This window comes from Phyllobates terribilis, unplaced genomic scaffold (genome assembly GCF_046119375.1).
Source record: "Phyllobates terribilis strain yellow unplaced genomic scaffold, ASM4611937v1 Scaffold_2__4_contigs__length_985480577, whole genome shotgun sequence".
NCBI lineage: Eukaryota > Metazoa > Chordata > Amphibia > Anura > Dendrobatidae > Phyllobates > Phyllobates terribilis.
The window spans coordinates 218,268,468-218,287,651 of record NW_027362762.1 but is presented as its reverse complement, the minus strand read 5'-3'; the positions used below and the strand labels follow the sequence as shown (position 1 = coordinate 218,287,651).

The 19,184-nt window shown below is 46.6% G+C and overlaps 1 protein-coding gene across 5 annotated transcripts in view; it reads right to left on the bottom strand.

Annotated features, from left to right (window-relative positions):
* EPSTI1 (epithelial stromal interaction 1) overlaps window positions 1-18,562 on the bottom strand; it is a 183,399-nt gene extending 164,837 nt beyond the window's left edge. The window contains exons 1-2 of one of the 5 annotated variants that reach the window (XM_073663902.1): window positions 18,476-18,562; window positions 18,084-18,392 (exon numbers count right to left, since the gene is read on the bottom strand). In XM_073663902.1, coding sequence (XP_073520003.1) covers window positions 18,084-18,367 — 284 coding nt within the window. In that variant the 5' untranslated portion in view covers window positions 18,368-18,392; window positions 18,476-18,562. Of the gene's footprint in view, window positions 1-18,083; window positions 18,393-18,475 lie in introns of those variants that run through there. The other 4 variants (XM_073663903.1, XM_073663904.1, XM_073663906.1 and 1 more) reach the window with 4 other exon arrangements.
* Window positions 18,563-19,184: the final 622 nt, after the last annotated feature.

Genomic DNA, 19,184 nt, shown 5'->3' with positions numbered 1-19,184 from the left:
GCAGGGGACATTATTATTAGACAGGGGGCATTATTAAAGGCTTGGGGATATTATTAGTTGATTGGGGACATTATTACAGGACAGGGGACATTATTACAAAATAGGAGACATTATTACAGGATGGGGACCAGAATTACTCCATGGGGCTAATTGTAAAACTATATTACTGTATGGGGCAGATTGGTGGTCAAAAAAAAGGAAAATATTGAAAAAAATGTAAAATAAAGAATGAAAATATAATGGAATAATATTTGGCCACTAAAAATGCTGTTTTATGTAAAAATTGAAGTAAATGAGAAGACCTGTACCATAACCCATATGATAAACACAATTAAAAGAATAAAAAATAAAAACAACATGATCAAAAATTCATATAGAAAAAATAATGGTATCACTGAAAATGTAATCTTCTCCCACAAAGAATGAGTCCCTTCATATTCAAATATTTTCTATGTGCAGCCCTTGTACCCGGCTGAGTTTGAGTCCCCTGAATTAGATGGTATTACTCCAGCCTTAAAAGCAATGTAACTATGAAACATTGTATAGTACAATGATTAGAGTTTATGTAAGGCTAAAAGATTCCCTTTTCCTTATCCTGCACTGCACTATACATTTACAGTGCTGGTGGGAGCTGTGCCACCACTTCAACAAACCATATGCATTGTAACACAGTGGCAAGTACTGTTTGTTTTTGTTGTAACCTCAAATTTGCTTGTGGACCCCAATGCAAAATCTCTAAAAGGGTCCCCAACTATCACTGGTCTTTAACTCTTCCCAACATGTGACATACATGCACGTCCAAAATTGGGTTTATGGATTGGGCTCAGGAGATGATCCTATTACAAACACACAGGTGCTGCCTGTGTTTCACACCCAGCACCAGCCTCTAGTAGCAGCGAACTGAGCTAGCTTCAATCTCTGCTAGCAGGATTTACGAGATGTATTGTCAGTGGGGCAGCTGTTCTTGCACACATCGGACCAAAACACCCCAAATGTGATCACAGGGTGCAGATATGTTGCCATTTCCTATTCAATTGCCCCATCACTATCATCTTTGTACTCCCATGAAGCCCAGTCGGGCAACCAAGGCTTCATAAGAGATTGTGATTTTTCACTATATACTGTATTATAAGTGTATTGCAGACAATATAAAGTATATGCAATCAAACGGACTAAAAAAATAAGTGAAAAGTAATAAGAACCCGCCTCTTAGTATATAGGGAATTTCTAAGCTTTGCTACCAGTCCGACCTTCTGTCAGGAAAGCCCCAAAATTTCCAGAACATTATCTGAAAATTCAGGACAGTCCTGGCAAATTTAGAACAACTTTTACAGAACAGAAAGAGGGACATGTGTGCCACGGCAAATTTTGACTACGCCCCTAGTCACATCCCAAGCCACAACCATTTACAATTTCCTTCTACCCTGGCAAGAGGAGATGTCAGAGGAGGCATGTTGACAATGAGGGACATTAAATTGACCGCCAGGCTTCAGAGCATATACCCAAATCCGGGTCTGTGTTGATTATCCAGGATTGTTGGAACCTATGAATTATTTTTTTGGTTCATTTATTGTTGTAGCAGCAATAACTTTTTCATTTCTACGTAAGTTTCCCTGCATGAGGCCTTGCTTTTTTTGTGTCTGTAAGACCGTGTTCACACGTAGTGTAAATGCTGTGGATTTTTTCTGCAAGTGGACGCACTGAACTATCCAGTAACAATCTTCTCTAGTTATTGCATTTTTGATGCATTTTTAACGTTTTCCCACTTTTTTTGGTTGCGTTTCAGGTGTAAATTTGAAGCAGCATTTTTAATTATTTGTTTTATAGTACAGAAAAGCTTTAATTTTGCACTTAAAAAAGCAACATGCTATTACATGCTTTTTTACATGTTTTTAGGCTCCCCATGGAAGTCTATAGAGAAAAAGAACACAGTTCAGCAGCGCTACATTACATTTTTATTATATTTCTTTTTATTAATGGAGAAAAAAAACAATCAGGTCAGTTTTTAATGCCATTTACCGATCATTATAAATAATCTGTTCACTGTATTGTACGAGTTGTTACCATTACAGGGACACCAAATATGTCTGTGTTATTTGCTTATTTGTGATGTTTATTTATTTATTTTAAAGCACATTAAAAATCTCATTATTGGTATTGCATTTCATCATTTATTAGCAATGTTATAGAAAAAAAAAATCTGACTATTATTTTACCCGTAGAATACAGGCACATAGAAAGGAGCTGCGGAGAAATGAAGACAGCAGGAGAAAAGACACTGCATACAGTGAGTGGAAGTCAGTACATTATCCTCACCCCTCAGGCAGCTCCCCCAAATCAGGAACAATCCCCAGGATCCGGAGTGGTTAGGAGCTGTGTGTTATGGCAGGTTTCTATTTCTAATTATCCAAATATTGCAGAAAACATGCAATACTTAAAAAAAGCACTGTCCCAATTGACCTCCATGTTTTTTTCTGTTAAAAAAATATATGTGGTAATGGTATTGCATTTTAATTGGCTTTTTAGTAATATTAAGTGTAATCTAGGAATCGTATAGGCGGATTATAATGAAGGCAATCTGGGCTACCGCCCGGGGCTCCAGGGAGGACCATGGCCCTCATTATAATATTATTTGCACCACCATCGAAGGCACTTATTACCAGCAGGGAGCGCTCCTGTTGCTCGGCTGCTGGAGAGAGAAGTCGCCTTCTCTATGACTTAGCCGGAGAGATGATGTCATCACGCGGCTGCGTCGTTTACCATGTACGTGCTGGTAAGAAGAGGAAGGAAGCAGAGCTGCAGGGGATCTTAATCGGAATCTATCATTTTGGGTGCAGTCTTGAGGATGGGAGCTGGACTGTAGCTCTCCTCTTTTACCCGATTAAGATCCCTTGATGAACCCCTTGTGCGATTCATGAGAGGAGAAATGCATCGGGATGGGGTATTCAATCTAAAGTTAAGTTGGATCATTGATCTACTTTTTGGCTGCTGTTTTTATACTTTATATGCTTTATGGCTTGAGGGCCACTGAATATTGGTCATTGTGCCAATTGACTCTATATGGTGCATAACTATCTATATGTATGCTTGTGTGGATATAATTCCTGGCCTGCTACTAGGTTTTAATCTTTGACAGATATAATACGTGTATGTGATTGTACAATTACATCTGATAGCTATTGATGCTTGCTTATATGTGGATATTTAACTCGAGGCAGACTATCTATCATCTATCCGTTAAAGATGAAGTTTTTTGTCTGTATATACAGCTAATACTTGGGAATTCCTTTGTAATTTATGTGCAGCCCAATGGCTGCATTATAAACCCTTATGTAAGGACTTATGTATACCTATATCTAATAACGATCTGTATACATCTATATAGAGTTAAGGATCTTACTTATGACTTACACTTTAACTCCCCTTGAGAGTATATATAAAAGGTACATAACTTACGTTATGACATGGGTCAATATTGATCAAGAGTACCGGTATATCTCACTTACAGATTTATATCACATTTCAGCCAAAAGAATATGCAGCCAATTTTAAAGCACTTAAAGGGAATGTGTCACCCCCCTGGGCAATATCAGACCTCTACTCTTATCTGCTTACTAGTCCCCTAAATCGCCGCCTCTGTGCTAAATTACCATATTCCCCCCTCCCCTGCATGTCACAGGGCCCGTCACCCTGTGACAGGCCCTGTGAAGTGCCCTGCGCCGCTCCCATGGAGCACGCTTTGTTTCCTTCCGGCCCCGTTTGACTGCGTACTGCGCCACAGCCTTGTATTGCGCAAGCGACGGTGAGTCACTGAGACTTCCGCTCCGCTGGCAGTACGCAGCCAAATGGGGCCGGAGGGAAACAAAGCGGGCCCCATGGGAGCGGCACTTTGCACATGCGCGGGAGGGGAGGCAGAGCAGGGCACGTTACAGGGTCTGTCACAGGGTCCTGTGACATGCAGGAGAGGGAGGGGAATATCGTAATTTACCACAGAGGCGGCGATTTAGGGGAATAGTAAGCAGATCAGTAAACCATGATCATTGTTCTTGGCAGTGCGAGTCCTGTTTATGGAGGACGATGATCTTATGTGCTGCACAAAAAATCATTTCACCTGATAAACAATTGTTTTGCTCATTCATCGGGCGATCGGCAGCCTGTTCATACTAAAAGCTTGTATCATAAGAACTCTTCTTCAACAATTATCTTTCAGTGTAAATGCAGCTTATTTGTAGAGAGATGATGGGAGTAATACATTTGTTTGCAAAAGAAACTCCCTTATTATATAAAGAACTGACCTTTAGTATATAGGGTTGTGAAGAATATTAAAGATATAATTCCATGTCAATCATTGTGCCCTGTTTGGCGAGGGATTATAGAGGTCTACAATGTACAGATGTAATCGGACACTTCTGCAGCTAAAGAAGAAGGGAGGGGGCTGAGGGACTGTGAGTGATAAAACCCCCACCTTCTGCTGTGGAGCTGCCACAGGAAAACACCCTGTGAACCCCAGCCATGCGGCATGTCCTTTGTGTTAGATAAGTATAATTCAATACCGAGTTATGGGAATACGATACATCCCAGCGATACACCAAATAGATTTTTGAAATCACACGAACAGGAGGAATGTCACCCTAGCTTCCAACACAATCTAGCGCGTAGGGATGGGGAGATACACTGCATAGCCTTTTGGAAACCCATAGGGCCACTGTGTTTGGTCTCCCCACATACCAGAGGCCCGGCTGGATCCGATGACACCAGAACCAGCTCCCTAGGACCGTCCATTAAGGAAGTATAGCCCATTTTAGATTTTGGAGCTTGTAGCTGAGAAAGACCAGGGGTGGAGATTTAGGTCCAGCCAGGGGGCAGGAGGGGGAGTGACCCAGAGGCGTTAAGAGTGTAACATACCTGGCGGCGTCCTTGCATAGTGGTCCATCTCCCACTGTGCAAGAGCGCGCACTTGATCTTCAGTCCAGTCTGCTAGCCTGGCTTCCCTCCATGCTGTCTGTTTGCCTCTGTTTCTGCTGCTTAAGGGTGGCGCCCGATCACTTCCTGTTTCTAGTACCTGCTGCGGGCACACCCCTTGTGCGTCCTCAGCCTATTGCTGTCGGTCATCTGGTATTTAACCCAGCTCCTCCCAAGAAACCCTGCCTGAGCATTGTGTTTCATTCAGTGTGCTCTTTCACTCTGAATGTGCCAGGTCCCTTTCTGTGTTTGCTTGCCTGCCTTTCCTGGAGGCTGTATTTCCAGGCCTGTCTGAACACGCTCCTAGCCTGTTCCTCCCACCTTCTAGGGGCTGCATGTTAGAACCTTGCTCTTAGGTTTTTTCTATTGCTGGTCACATGACCTTGTTGGCCTATTTAATCCTGCTCCGCCCTTCTGGCTTTGCTGGACTTCATTGTATAACTACTTTCTAGCTAGCCTGTGCTCTGTATCTAACTCTGTTAGTTTGCTTGGTCTACGGACCTCTATGTTCTATATATTTTGTTTGTTCGTCTATCTGCTACTATTTCTGTTAGGAGGTGTCCCATTTTCCTCCCAGTCCTTAGTACTTGTAGGGATTCCTTCCCCACATCTATAGGTCTCCGTACAGACTAGCTTAGGACTTTAGCAGGTCTGATCGCAGGATCAGGTCCCCTGTTACATCGTAGGGATCAAGCTGAGTTCTATCGTAGGGACAGATCTCCTCTCTTTCCTTAGCTCTGGTAGCAGAACATAACAGTAAGTCCAGCCTGCAAATTCTCTAAGGAAAGATTTTTCTGTTCCATCATGGTGTCGGTTCAGGATTTGGCTCATCGCCTGCAGGGACTCTCTCTGGAGGTGGCCGAGCTCCGTCAGCACGTGAGTAACTGTCCTGGAGCACATTTCTTGGAGCCTAAGGTATGTTTGCCGGATTTATTTTTTGGTGAACACCGAGAATTTTTTTCTTTTAAAAATGCTTGCTTATTGTATTTTCGTTTGAGACCCAAGTCCTCTGGGGATGAATCCCAGCGCATAGGGTTTATAATGTCACTTTTGCGCAAAGAGCCTCAGGAGTGGGCCTTTTCTTTGCAACCTAGTGATACATGCTTCAGATCAGTGGATAGTTTTTTTTCTGCTTTGGGACTATTATATGATGATCCTGACCGTGTCTCATCAGCTGAGACTGAGTTAAGACGTTTGAGACAGGGATCAGGTAATGTGGAAAAATATTGTACTCATTTCCGTCGTTGGTCTACTCAAACAGGGTGGAACGATTCTGCTCTGAAAAGTCTATTTCTTGCTGGGCTCAATGAAAGGGTTAAAGACCTGCTAATTGCTTATCCTACACCTGAAGATTTGCAACAGGCTATGCAATTAGCTATACGGGTGGATAGGAGACTGCGTGCAAGGGTTAATGAGAGCAAATCCTCTGCTATGTCAGTTTCTGGTTATGAGAATGTGTGTACTAACAGTGGTGAACCGATGGAGATTGGATCGGTGGCACCTCGCTCTCAAGAAAAAGACCGTAGATTTTCTGAAGGCTTGTGTTTCTATTGCGGAAAATCTGGTCATTTGATTAAAGGCTGTGAGCTTCGTATGAAGAAAGAAAAAAAAATGGTCAGTCATGCCCGTATTGCCTGTTTAAATTCCAAGGGTGTATTTTTAGCTGCTTCCACGATTGCTCAGGAAAAATTAATGGAATTTCGGGTGTTTGTTGATTGTGGGTCTACTCTGAATGTAATTGATGGGGGATTCTTGGAAAGACTCAATTTAAAACCCGAACCTTTATCATCCCCCATTGCTGTGGTTTCTGTGGATGGTTCCCCTTTGAAGAATATTACTCTCAAGGTCTGTGAATTTCCCCTCACTATTAATGGTGTTCACCATGAGAAATTGGATTTGGTAGTGTTGAATAACTTGCCTTCTCCAGTAATATTGGGATTGCCCTGGTTAAAATTTCACAATCCTGTACTGGATTGGTCTACCAGTGAAATTAAATCCTGGAGCCATAAATGTTATGACAAGTGTTGTAACGGGCGTATTGCAGCTTTGGATAGGGGAGAATTGCCTGTTCCTATTCAGGATTTTTGGAGAGTTTTTTCTGAGAAGGAATCGCAGGTTTTGCCTCCCCATAGAGACTATGATTGTACTATTGAATTTGTCCCTGGAGCGACTCTTCCTAAAAGTCGTTTATTTAACCTTACTATTCCTGAGAGAAAGGCTTTGGAGGAATACATACAGACAAGTTTGGCCGCCGGTCACATTAGGCCCTCTAAGTCTCCTGTGGCGGTTGGATTTTTTTTTGTAAAAAAAAAGGACGGCGGTTTACGTCCTTGTCTGGATTTTCGTGAGATTAACAAAATTACTGTACGCAATCCTTACCCACTGCCATTGATTCCTGATCTGTTTAACCAGTTAATGGGGGCCAAGTGGTTCTCTAAAATTGACCTTCGGGGGGCATACAATCTGTTGCGCATGAAGGAGGGTGACGAATGGAAGACTGCTTTTAACACTCCTGTGGGTCATTTTGAGAATCTGGTTATGCCTTTTGGTCTTACTAATGCTCCTGCATTTTTTCAGAATCTTATTAATGACATCCTTAGACCTTTGATCGGCAAAAATGTGGTTGTGTATTTGGATGACATTTTGATTTATTCGCCGGATCTGGAGTCTTATTGGCGGAGCGTACGTGAGGTATTACAGTTATTAATGGACAATTCGCTTTTTGCTAAGCTGGAGAAATGTGAGTTCGCTGTACAGAGAATTAGTTTTTTGGGCTACATTATCTCCAGTGAAGGTTTTGAGATGGACCCGGTTAAAGTTCAAGCTGTGCAGGAATGGCCTAGGCCTATTGGTTTGAAATCGATACAGAGGTTTTTAGGTTTCGCCAATTATTACAGAAAATTCATAAAAAATTTTTCTAGTATTGTCAAACCTCTGACCGATCTCACCAGGAAAGGTGCTGATGCGGTTCAGTGGACTTCTGAGGCCATTGAAGCTTTTGTGTATCTCAAGGAGAGGTTCACCTCTGCTCCCATCCTTATGCAGCCTGATGTGACTAAGCCGTTTTTGGTTGAGGTTGATGCTTCCTCTGTGGGGGTTGGCGCAGTATTGTCTCAGGATAACGGGGATGGATTACATCCCTGTGCCTTTTTTTCAAAAAATTTTTCGGAGACTGAACTGAATTACGATATTGGTAATCGGGAATTATTGGCTATTAAACTCGCATTTGAACACTGGCGCCACTTCTTGGAAGGTGCGGAATTTCCCGTTCAGGTTCTTACGGATCATAAAAATCTGATATATCTTGATGCTGCCAAGCGCCTGAATGCCCGTCAGGCTAGGTGGGCACTGTTTTTCTCGCGGTTTAATTTCTCCGTTACTTACATCCCTGGTACTAAGAATGTTAAGGCGGATGCCTTGTCTCGCAGTTTTTCTCCCATAGTCGGTGCTGAGAAAGAGGAGAACATTTTACAAGAAGGTGTTGTGATAGCTGCTTTGGACTCCGTTTTGGAAGATGAGATTCTTAAAGCACAGGAGAATGCCCCATCTAACACTCCTCATGGGAGGTTGTTTGTGCCTGGGACCTTTAGGAGAGATTTGTTTGTGGAGTGTCATGAGTCTCGGTTGGCAGGTCATCCCGGAATCTCTGAGACCAAGAGACTGGTGGGTCGCAGTTTTTGGTGGCCTGGATGGCAGAAGGAAGTCATTAAGTGGGTGCGTCAATGTACTATATGTGCTAGATCTAAGTCCTCACATACTCCTGCTGCGGGGTTGCTTTGTCCTTTGGAGGTTCCCAGTGCTCCTTGGACACATTTGGCTATGGACTTTATAACTGACCTTCCCCCCTCTGAGGGTTTTACTGTCATCTGGGTGGTCGTGGACCGTTTTAGCAAGATGTGTCACTTGGTTCCCTTCGTCAAACTGCCCTGCGCTAAAACTCTCGCTAAGGCCTTTGTCAAGGAAATTGTCAGACTTCATGGCGTTCCTACTGACATTGTTTCTGATAGGGGTCCTCAGTTCGTGGCTCGTTTTTGGCGTACCTTTTGTGACAGGTTGGGAGTTCATTTGTCGTTCTCGTCCGGATATCATCCTGAATCTAATGGCCAGACAGAAAGGAAAAACCAGGATGTTGAGCAGTTCTTGCGTTGTTTTGTGGCAGACAATCAAGAGGGGTGGTCTGAGTTTCTGCCACTTGCTGAATTTGCTCTTAACAACCATACATCTTCTTCTGCTGGTTGTTCGCCTTTTTTTTGTTGTTCTGGGAGACATCCGTCGTTTGGGTCGTTCTCCAAGTTGGGATCTGCCGTGCCTGAGGAGGAGAATTTTTCCGGTGATTTGGAGAGAGTTTGGACGGATGTGCGTGGTAATCTTCAGGAGGCCAACAGAAAATCTAAAGACTACTTTGATAGGAAACGACAGGAGGTTTTGTTCGCTGTTGGTGACATGGTTTGGTTGTCCTCTAGGAATCTGCGGTTGAGAATTCCTTCTAAGAAATTGGGTCCCAAGTTTGTAGGGCCCTTTAAGGTGCTTCAGGTTGTCAACCAATCTGCTGTTAGGTTGGAGGTTCCTACCTCCTGGAGAATTAATCCGGTATTTCATGTCTCTCTGTTGAAAAAAGCGGTTGTATCGGATTGTGACGCCTCTGCCTCTGTTCCTCCAGTGGTGGAGGACGGGGAATATGAAATTTCTCGCATCCTTAACTCTAGACGGTATAGAGGTAGTTTGCAGTATCTTGTGGCCTGGAAAGGTTTCGGACCCGAGGATAACTCTTGGGTGAGGTCGGATGATGTTTCCGCGTCCAGACTTATCAGAGCGTTTCACAGGACATTTCCTGATAAGCCTGGTCCTACGGGATCCGGAGGATCCTCTTAGAAGGGGGGGTACTGTTAGAACCTTGCTCTTAGGTTTTTTCTATTGCTGGTCACATGACCTTGTTGGCCTATTTAATCCTGCTCCGCCCTTCTGGCTTTGCTGGACTTCATTGTATAACTACTTTCTAGCTAGCCTGTGCTCTGTATCTAACTCTGTTAGTTTGCTTGGTCTACGGACCTCTATGTTCTATATATTTTGTTTGTTCGTCTGTCTGCTACTATTTCTGTTAGGAGGTGTCCCATTTTCCTCCCAGTCCTTAGTACTTGTAGGGATTCCTTCCCCACATCTATAGGTCTCCGTACAGACTAGCTTAGGACTTTAGCAGGTCTGATCGCAGGATCAGGTCCCCTGTTACATCGTAGGGATCAAGCTGAGTTCTATCGTAGGGACAGATCTCCTCTCTTTCCTTAGCTCTGGTAGCAGAACATAACACTGCATACCTAGACCCGCTCCTGTATCTTGCTACTGTGTCTGTTCTTGTCTGAATACTCTTCTAGCCTGTTTCCTGTTTTTCTCTATGTCCGTACCTTTCCTTTTTCTGCAGAGTCTGAAGTCGTACCTAACTCCTGTTCGTTGTCACTGTACCTCCGTTTGTGAGTTTGTGGTCAACTCGCTACTTTACTGCAAGTACCCTGTGGGTATCTGGTTCTGCCTTTCCCTTCCAGTCTGTTCCGTGTGAACAGAGCCCTGTTCGCTCTGCTCAGCCTTGTCCACAGCGTCTGCGGTTTCGCTTTGCTCAGCCCTGTCCACCGCGTCTGCGGTTTCGCTTTTCTCAGCCCTGTCCACCGCGTCTGCGGTTTCGCTTTGCTCAGCCCTGTCCACCGCGTCTGCGATTTTGCTTTGCTCAGCCCTGTCCACCGCGTCTGCGGTTTCGCTTTGCTCAGCCCTGTCCACCGCGTCTGCGGTTTCGCTTTGCTCAGCCCTGTCCACCGCGTCTGCAGTTTCGCTTTGCTCAGCCCTGTTCACCGCGTCTGCGGTTTCGCTTTGCTCAGCCCTGTCCACCGCGTCTGCGGTTTCGCTTTGCTCAGCCCTGTCCATCGCGTCTGCGGTTTCGCTTTGCTCAGCCCTGTCCACCGCGTCTGCGGTTTCGCTTTGCTCAGCCCTGTCCACCGCGTCTGCGGTTTCGCTTTGCTCAGCCCTGTCCACCGCGTCTGCGGTTTCGCTTTGCTCAGCCCTGTCCACCGCGTCTGCGGTTTCGCTTTGCTCAGCCCTGTCCACCGCGTCTGCGGTTTCGCTTTGCTCAGCCCTGTCCACCGCGTCTGCGGTTTCGCTTTGCTCAGCCCTGTCCACCGCGTCTGCGGTTTCACTGTGCTCAACCCTGTCCACCGCGTCTGCGGTTTCACTTTGCTCAGCCCTGTCCACTGCGTCTGCGGTTTCGCTTTGCTCAGCCTTGTCTACCGCGTCTGCGGTTTCGCTTTGCTCCGCCTTGTCTACCGCACCTGCGGTTCTGCTCTGCTCAGCCTTGTCTACCGCACCTGCGGTTTCGTTTTACTCTGTTTGTTGACCACATCTGCGGCTCTGAATTTTGCCTCACAGTCTGTACTGGACCCTACCCAGCTTGCCTGTTCCTGTATTCCCCGGAGTGGGTCAACAGCCGTGTCCGGAGTCTGACCTGGAGTAGACCCTAGTCCCTCTGCTCGGTTCCTCCCTGGTGCACTGGCGTCGTATGCCGTCGTGCGACCTTGGTCGGATTACGCCCCTCCAGGCACTCTCCGGTTCATGGCACAGTGGAATCACTACATACACACGCACACGCCACTCAGTCCGGGCGTGTGCATTACAGCATGGTCAGGCCATGGTTCCCGTTGAGCCCCACGGCCTCCGCTCTCTGAGACTTTTTCCAGCGAATATGTGCATCTAGAGGAAATTTATTTATTTATTTATTTATTTTTGCTACCAGCTGAGTTCCAGGCGAATTACGCAACCGTCCAGATGGATCTATCAGCACTCGTTCCTGCGGATCCGCCGCGGTATTATGGGGATCCAAAACAAAGCCGTGCATTTGTGGAGCAATGCTTGCTACACTTCAAGTTCTACCCTCTTTGTTTTCCCACCGATCGGGTTAAGGTGGGATTTATTATGTCTAACCTAGCGGGTGATGCCTTGGAATGGATCAACCCCCTATGGGAAACACAGGATCCTATCCTCCTGGACCTTCAGGCCTTCCTGGTGGCCTTTCTAATGGTCTTCGATGACCCTAACCCGGAGATCCCTGCTGAAGCTTCACTTCCCAAAATCCCGGAGCAGCCCCGATGGGTAATGTGTGTGGGTAGCACACTAGTCCTCCTGCCCGAAGAGACTACTGCCCACCCAGAATCCACACAGGATGACTACGCTTTCCGGAATACTTCTCCCAACCTCAAGAGGCAGTCCAGACGTGCTGGGGCGTAGAGGCAAGCCGTCACGCCAGGGTCTGTCCTCCCAAAGACCTCCTGATCCCAACCTTGAGGTTCCTGCTGAAGCTTCATTTTCCGGTATCCCGGAGCAGCCCCGACAGGTAATGTGCATTGCTCAGCCCTGTCCACCGCGCCTGCGGTTTCGCTTTGCTCAGCCCTGTCCACCGCGTCTGCGGTTTCGCTTTGCTCAGCCCTGTCCACCGCGTCTGCGGTTTCGCTTTGCTCAGCCCTGCCCACCGCGTCTGCAGTTTCGCTTTGCTCAGCCCTGTCCACCGCGTCTGCAGTTTCGCTTTGCTCAGCCCTGCCCACCGCGTCTGCGGTTTCGCTTTGCTCAGCCCTGTCCACCGCGTCTGCGGTTTCGCTTTGCTCAGCCCTGTCCACCGCGTCTGCGGTTTCGCTTTGCTCAGCCCTGTCCACCGCGTCTGCGATTTCGCTTTGCTCAGCCCTGTCCACCGCGTCTGCGGTTTTGCTTTGCTCAGCCCTGTCCACCGCGTCTGCGGTTTCGCTTTGCTCAGCCCTGTCCACCGCGTCTGCGGTTTCGCTTTGCTCAGCCCTGTCCACCGCGTCTGCGGTTTCGCTTTGCTCAGCCCTGTCCACCGCGTCTGCGGTTTCGCTTTGCTCAGCCCTGTCCACCGCGTCTGCGGTTTCGCTTTGCTCAGCCCTGTCCACTGCGTCTGCGGTTTCGCTTTGCTCAGCCTTGTCTACCGCGTCTGCGGTTTCGCTTTGCTCCGCCTTGTCTACCGCACCTGCGGTTCTGCTCTGCTCAGCCTTGTCTACCGCACCTGCGGTTTCGTTTTACTCTGTTTGTTGACCGCATCTGCGGCTCTGAATTTTGCCTCCCAGTCTGTACTGGACCCTACCCAGCTTGCCTGTTCCTGTATTCCCCGGAGTGGGTCAACAGCCGTGTCCGGAGTCTGACCTGAAGTAGACCCTAGTCCCTCTGCTCGGTTCCTCCCTGGTGCACTGGGGTCGTATGCCGTCGTGCGACCTTGGACGGATCGGGCAGATACTTAGTTACGCCCCTCCAGGCACTCTCCGGTTCATGGCACAGTGGAATCACTACATACACACGCACACGCCACTCAGTCCGGGCGTGTGTATTACAGCATGGTCAGGCCATGGTTCCCGTTGAGCCCCACGGCCTCCGCTCTCTGAGACTTTTTCCAGCGAATATGTGCATCTAGAGGAAATTTATTTATTTATTTATTTATTTTTGCTACCAGCTGAGTTCCAGGCGAATTACGCAACCGTCCAGATGGATCTATCAGCACTCGTTCCTGCGGATCCGCCGCGGTATTATGGGGATCCAAAACAAAGCCGTGCATTTGTGGAGCAATGCTTGCTACACTTCAAGTTCTACCCTCTTTGTTTTCCCACCGATCGGGTTAAGGTGGGATTTATTATGTCTAACCTAGCGGGTGATGCCTTGGAATGGATCAACCCCCTATGGGAAACACAGGATCCTATCCTCCTGGACCTTCAGGCCTTCCTGGTGGCCTTTCTAATGGTCTTCGATGACCCTAACCCGGAGATCCCTGCTGAAGCTTCACTTCCCAAAATCCCGGAGCAGCCCCGATGGGTAATGTGTGTGGGTAGCACACTAGTCCTCCTGCCCGAAGAGACTACTGCCCACCCAGAATCCACACAGGATGACTACGCTTTCCGGAATACTTCTCCCAACCTCAAGAGGCAGTCCAGACGTGCTGGGGCGTAGAGGCAAGCCGTCACGCCAGGGTCTGTCCTCCCAAAGACCTCCTGATCCCAACCTTGAGGTTCCTGCTGAAGCTTCATTTTCCGGTATCCCGGAGCAGCCCCGACAGGTAATGTGCATTGCTCAGCCCTGTCCACCGCGCCTGCGGTTTCGCTTTGCTCAGCCCTGTCCACCGCGTCTGCGGTTTCGCTTTGCTCAGCCCTGTCCACCGCGTCTGCGGTTTCGCTTTGCTCAGCCCTGCCCACCGCGTCTGCAGTTTAGCTTTGCTCAGCCCTGTCCACCGCGTCTGCAGTTTCGCTTTGCTCAGCCCTGCCCACCGCGTCTGCGGTTTCGCTTTGCTCAGCCCTGTCCACCGCGTCTGCGGTTTCGCTTTGCTCAGCCCTGTCCACCGCGTCTGCGGTTTCGCTTTGCTCAGCCCTGTCCACCGCGTCTGCGGTTTCGCTTTGCTCAGCCCTGTCCACCGCGTCTGCGGTTTTGCTTTGCTCAGCCCTGTCCACCGCGTCTGCGGTTTCGCTTTGCTCAGCCCTGTCCACCGCGTCTGCGGTTTCGCTTTGCTCAGCCCTGTCCACCGCGTCTGCGGTTTCGCTTTGCTCAGCCCTGTCCACCGCGTCTGCAGTTTCGCTTTGCTCAGCCCTGTCCACCGCGTCTGCGGTTTCGCTTTGCTCAGCCCTGTCCACTGCGTCTGCGGTTTCGCTTTGCTCAGCCCTGTCCACTGCGTCTGCGGTTTCGCTTTGCTCAGCCCTGTCCACGGCGTCTGCGGTTTCGCTTTGCTCAGCCCTGTCCACCGCGTCTGCGGTTTCGCTTTGCTCAGCCTTGTCTACCGCGTCTGCGGTTTCGCTTTGCTCTGCCTTGTCTACCGCACCTGCGGTTCTGCTCTGCTCAGCCTTGTCTACCGCACCTGCGGTTTCGTTTTACTGTTTGTTCACCGCATTTGCGGCTCTGAATTTTGCCTCCCAGTCTGTACTGGACCCTACCCAGCTTGCCTGTTCCTGTATTCCCCGGAGTGGGTCAACAGCCGTGTCCGGGGTCTGACCTGGAGTAGACCCTGGTCCCTCTGCTCGGTTCCTCCCTGGTGCACTGGCGTCGTATGCCGTCGTGCGACCTTGGTCGGATCGGGCAGATACTTAGTTACGCCCCTCCAGGCACTCTCCGGTTCATGGCACAGTGGAATCACTACATACACACGCACACGCCACTCAGTCCGGGCGTGTGCATTACAAAGAGCTCCAGCAGCCCTAGCTCAGTGTCTTTTTCCCTGGGAGGTCGCGACGACACATCGTGTGGGAAAAGTCCTGCAACAAAGGGGACCACCAGCCTCCCATGTGGCAGCCCCTCTCCGCAAGCCAGGCCTTCCATCTGACTAGTAACTGACTCTCAATAACTGCTTGTATCTTTTGTACTCCTACTATTGTGCTTGCATCTCTGACCATTATGTATGTATAACCCTTATGTATATAGTGTATTGTCTAGTATGCCCTTAAGGCGAATAAATATATAATTTAAACTGGGCCTGCTCTTTTATCTTGATCTACAAATCCTGGCCCGATATAATCCCCCTGTCCTAGCGGGAATTATATTTAATAGGAACTGGTGGCAGCTCTACCAGACCAACAAAGTTCTGCTTCACTGGGACTAGTGAATGGGGCATCTCAGCCTGTCAGGGGTGTGAGTGAGTGTGGTGCCACGTCAGTGACTGAGTAGACCACCTCTTCTCACTCCCGGTGCCTTCCTGTACCCGTGTGAACAGGGGTGTGTGTAGAACTGTACCAATCTGACCTTACGCGTCCCCGAGGGGGTGTGGAACGTCACATTGGTGCAAAGGGCAGATTCGTATCACATGATCCGTCTGACGTAATTGTGAAGTCAGGCCGGTGGCGAGGTGTGGATCCTTCACATGTGGTGGCAGCGGTGGGATTCTGTGGGATCTCTCTGGTGCCATTCATCGCAAGGTTCTTCTCATGTTATGTTCAGCTCTGTATGTAAGGGAAACAATGTTCCCTTATTACATAGTATCCCCTCTTGTTATGTATAGCCCAGTGTCAGACTGAAGAACATTGGGCCCACCAGAGGATTTGATTTTGAAGGCCCACCTTTCTCCTCCACTCAAGAGCCTCATAGCAGCTGCAAGGTTTGCACTATGAACTCTCCTGAAGGAGAAGCCAGGGCCCACCGGAGGATTCCAACCCTTTATAGCCCCATCCCTTAATACATAGCATCCTCTCTTGTTATGTATAGCCGTGTCCCTTATTACATAGCATCCCCTCTTGTTATGTATAGCCCCATCCCATATTACTTAGCATCCCCTCTTATGCATAGCCCTGTCCCTTATTACATATTATCCTCTCTTGTTTTGTATAGCCCGTCCCTTATTACATAGCATCCCCTCTTGTTATGTATAGCCCTGTCCCTTATTACATAGCATCCTCTCTTATTATGTATAGCCCTGTCCCTTACTACATGGTATCCTCTATTGTTATGTTTAGTACTATACGTAAGGGAAAGAATTTGGCATCTTCAGATGTGCACCAGAGCACCTGTGTGTTCATCACGTAACCTGTCACATGACCTCCCGAAAATATCATGTGACATGATACATCAGGAGCTCGGGGGCCCATTCACCCTAAACTACCAGGGGCCTTGGCTACCCTTTATCCGCCCCTATGTAAGATCTATGAATCAAATGACTTGTAATGGTACAGGGCAACGAAAATAAAAAAAGTACAGGCACTATAACATACCAGCCACATTAAAAAAAAACACAGCAAAAAACACTGAAAAATGGCTTGAATGGGTGAGTGGAATCTGATTTCAGAGTGAAATTGCAACATTACTTTTTTTACTGACAGATTCTGTCAGTGAAAAAAATTGTGCATAAGCAATGACCCATTGCATAACTTTGGTCTGGGTGTGATCTGATAAAAAAATATCACATAGCTCTTGTCCAATGTATACGCTGGTGTGAGGGAGCCCTTACTCTCACTACGCCCTGCACAGGTTTCATCCAGGCTCCTATTACATTGTGTCACAAGAATATGAGGAAGGAGAAACGAAAGTGAAACTAATGGTGAATCAGAGAAATGAAACTAAACATAAAGCTGTATGATGGAGTGAGATCCTGAAATCTGATGCCTGTGTCCCATACACCAGGGGTCGCCTGACAAGCCTCCGTCACAATAAAACATCGCAAAATTTACTGAAAAGAACCAAGTAATGTTAATGCAAATAATAACAAATGAGAACATTACTATGAATCATCATGGCAGTGCGGTCTTTCATGTATCACTGTATAACATTATCTGTACCCTATTCATATGGATTATCATATATCTATCCATATACTGTATTTTCCTACTGTGTATATATATATAGACACACACACGTAACGTCACGTGACAAGTTGGGGTATACAGTGTATAGGGATTTCAATATATTCCTTGGACTCATCTATGTAGTCTTGAGTTTTCTTCCTTCTAAGGCTACATTCCTACAAGGAGCTTTTGGTATTTTTGATGCTGTGTATTTTTGCTGCGTCAAGAACGCATCGTCTTACAGTTTTAGCAAAGTGAACGAGCTTTATAGAAATCTCCTGCCCACTGTACTTTTTTTTTTGCTCAGCGTAAACTGACCTGCAGTGCGTGTTTCTAATCCGTAACATGTCACGTTCTCTTGCGGGTACCCCGAGTTTTCTGTGCGGAATTTCCCATAGATTTGCTTTAGATGCGGAAAATCCGCAGGTAACAGATGCACATGCGTTTTCAGTGCATTTCCGCAGCGGAAACGCATCAAAAACGCATGTAATCCACACCTATGTATATTAATAAAGTTTTGTCCAAGCGAAATACCAGGAAGTTTCAAAAACAAAGCAGCTTTATTCAAAACAAGACACACTAAAAGAGAAAAAAGCGAAGTCAAAAAAGCAATAAAAACGCATGGCAAAAATGCACACAAAAACGCAACGGAAAACCGCAAGTAACCTAAATGATAGGTGAAGAAATTCTGCAGCGTCAAAAATTCACCAAAACCTCATTGTGGGAACGTAGCCTGAACGTCCCAAAATGTAATTTATAATATTTTTAATAGTTTTATAATCCCAGTCCACTTTAAGGTACATGTAACTCTAAAGTAGAATAGATAACACTTACTACTGGGACTCTGGAGCATTGTGTGCAGCCTGTGCAGCTCGCTGTTCAGGTATATCGTCCTGTTGAGGAACTGAATTCTGATGCTCTTCCATTCCAGTGCCTTGGTTGTAATTTCTTTGGGATTGGTAATTGTTTTGACTTCTGTTTGTATTTGTTCCTCTGCCATACATACTTTGTCCATGCATTCTCACCTGCTTTCTTAATTCTCTCCCCAGAGTTATAATGATAACCAGTGAATGTTGATCAGTGACATGCCTAACTCCCCGCCCATGTACAGCCTTCATCCAGCTTTAGGGAGTTTCCTTTACACTGTGGTAGGAAATAAAAGTTAGAGAAGTCATACTCCTCTTAATATATTGCTATCATCCTATTATATAGCGCTGTGCACTTACAATACTTCATTTTCCCTTTCTACCCAGCTAATTCTTCTCTTTTCTCTGCTCTGTGTGAAAACAGGAAATATCTAGTCCCTGCAGAAATCATTCCTGAGACGTACTGAAAAGAATGAGGAAAAGGAATAAATAAAAAGAATGAACAAAATAACTTATTGGTCCAAAACTATTGAGAGGTATAATAGATTTCTTGGGCATCTTAGATTTTGATTGAACATGACATTTATGTAGATAAAAGGAAAATTAAAACATATCCGATATAAACAAGTGATTATTATATTAGATTTTCTGTGCTTGTTAAGTAGGGAATGAACATAGAATATATGTAGATTAGAGGGAAATGAACACATATCACAAATAAACATGTGTATTATATTCCTTGTGCCTGTTAGGTGGGGAATGAACATCAAATATACTGTATGTAGATAATAGGGAATGAACATATATCCCTTATAAACAGGTGTATATTGTATTCCCTGTGCTTGTTAGGTGGGTAATGGACATGAAATATGTGTAAATAATAGGGGAATGAACATAAATCCCTTATAAACAGGTGTATATTATATTCCCTTTGCTCAGGGCTGCCATCAGGGCATTACTGCCCTTACTGGCGTATGGGGCCTGGACAGGGCCCCCCATCTGCTCACAGGGCCCCAGCAAACTGAACTTGCATCCTCGGACGCAGGTTCACTTTAAATTTATTACCGTG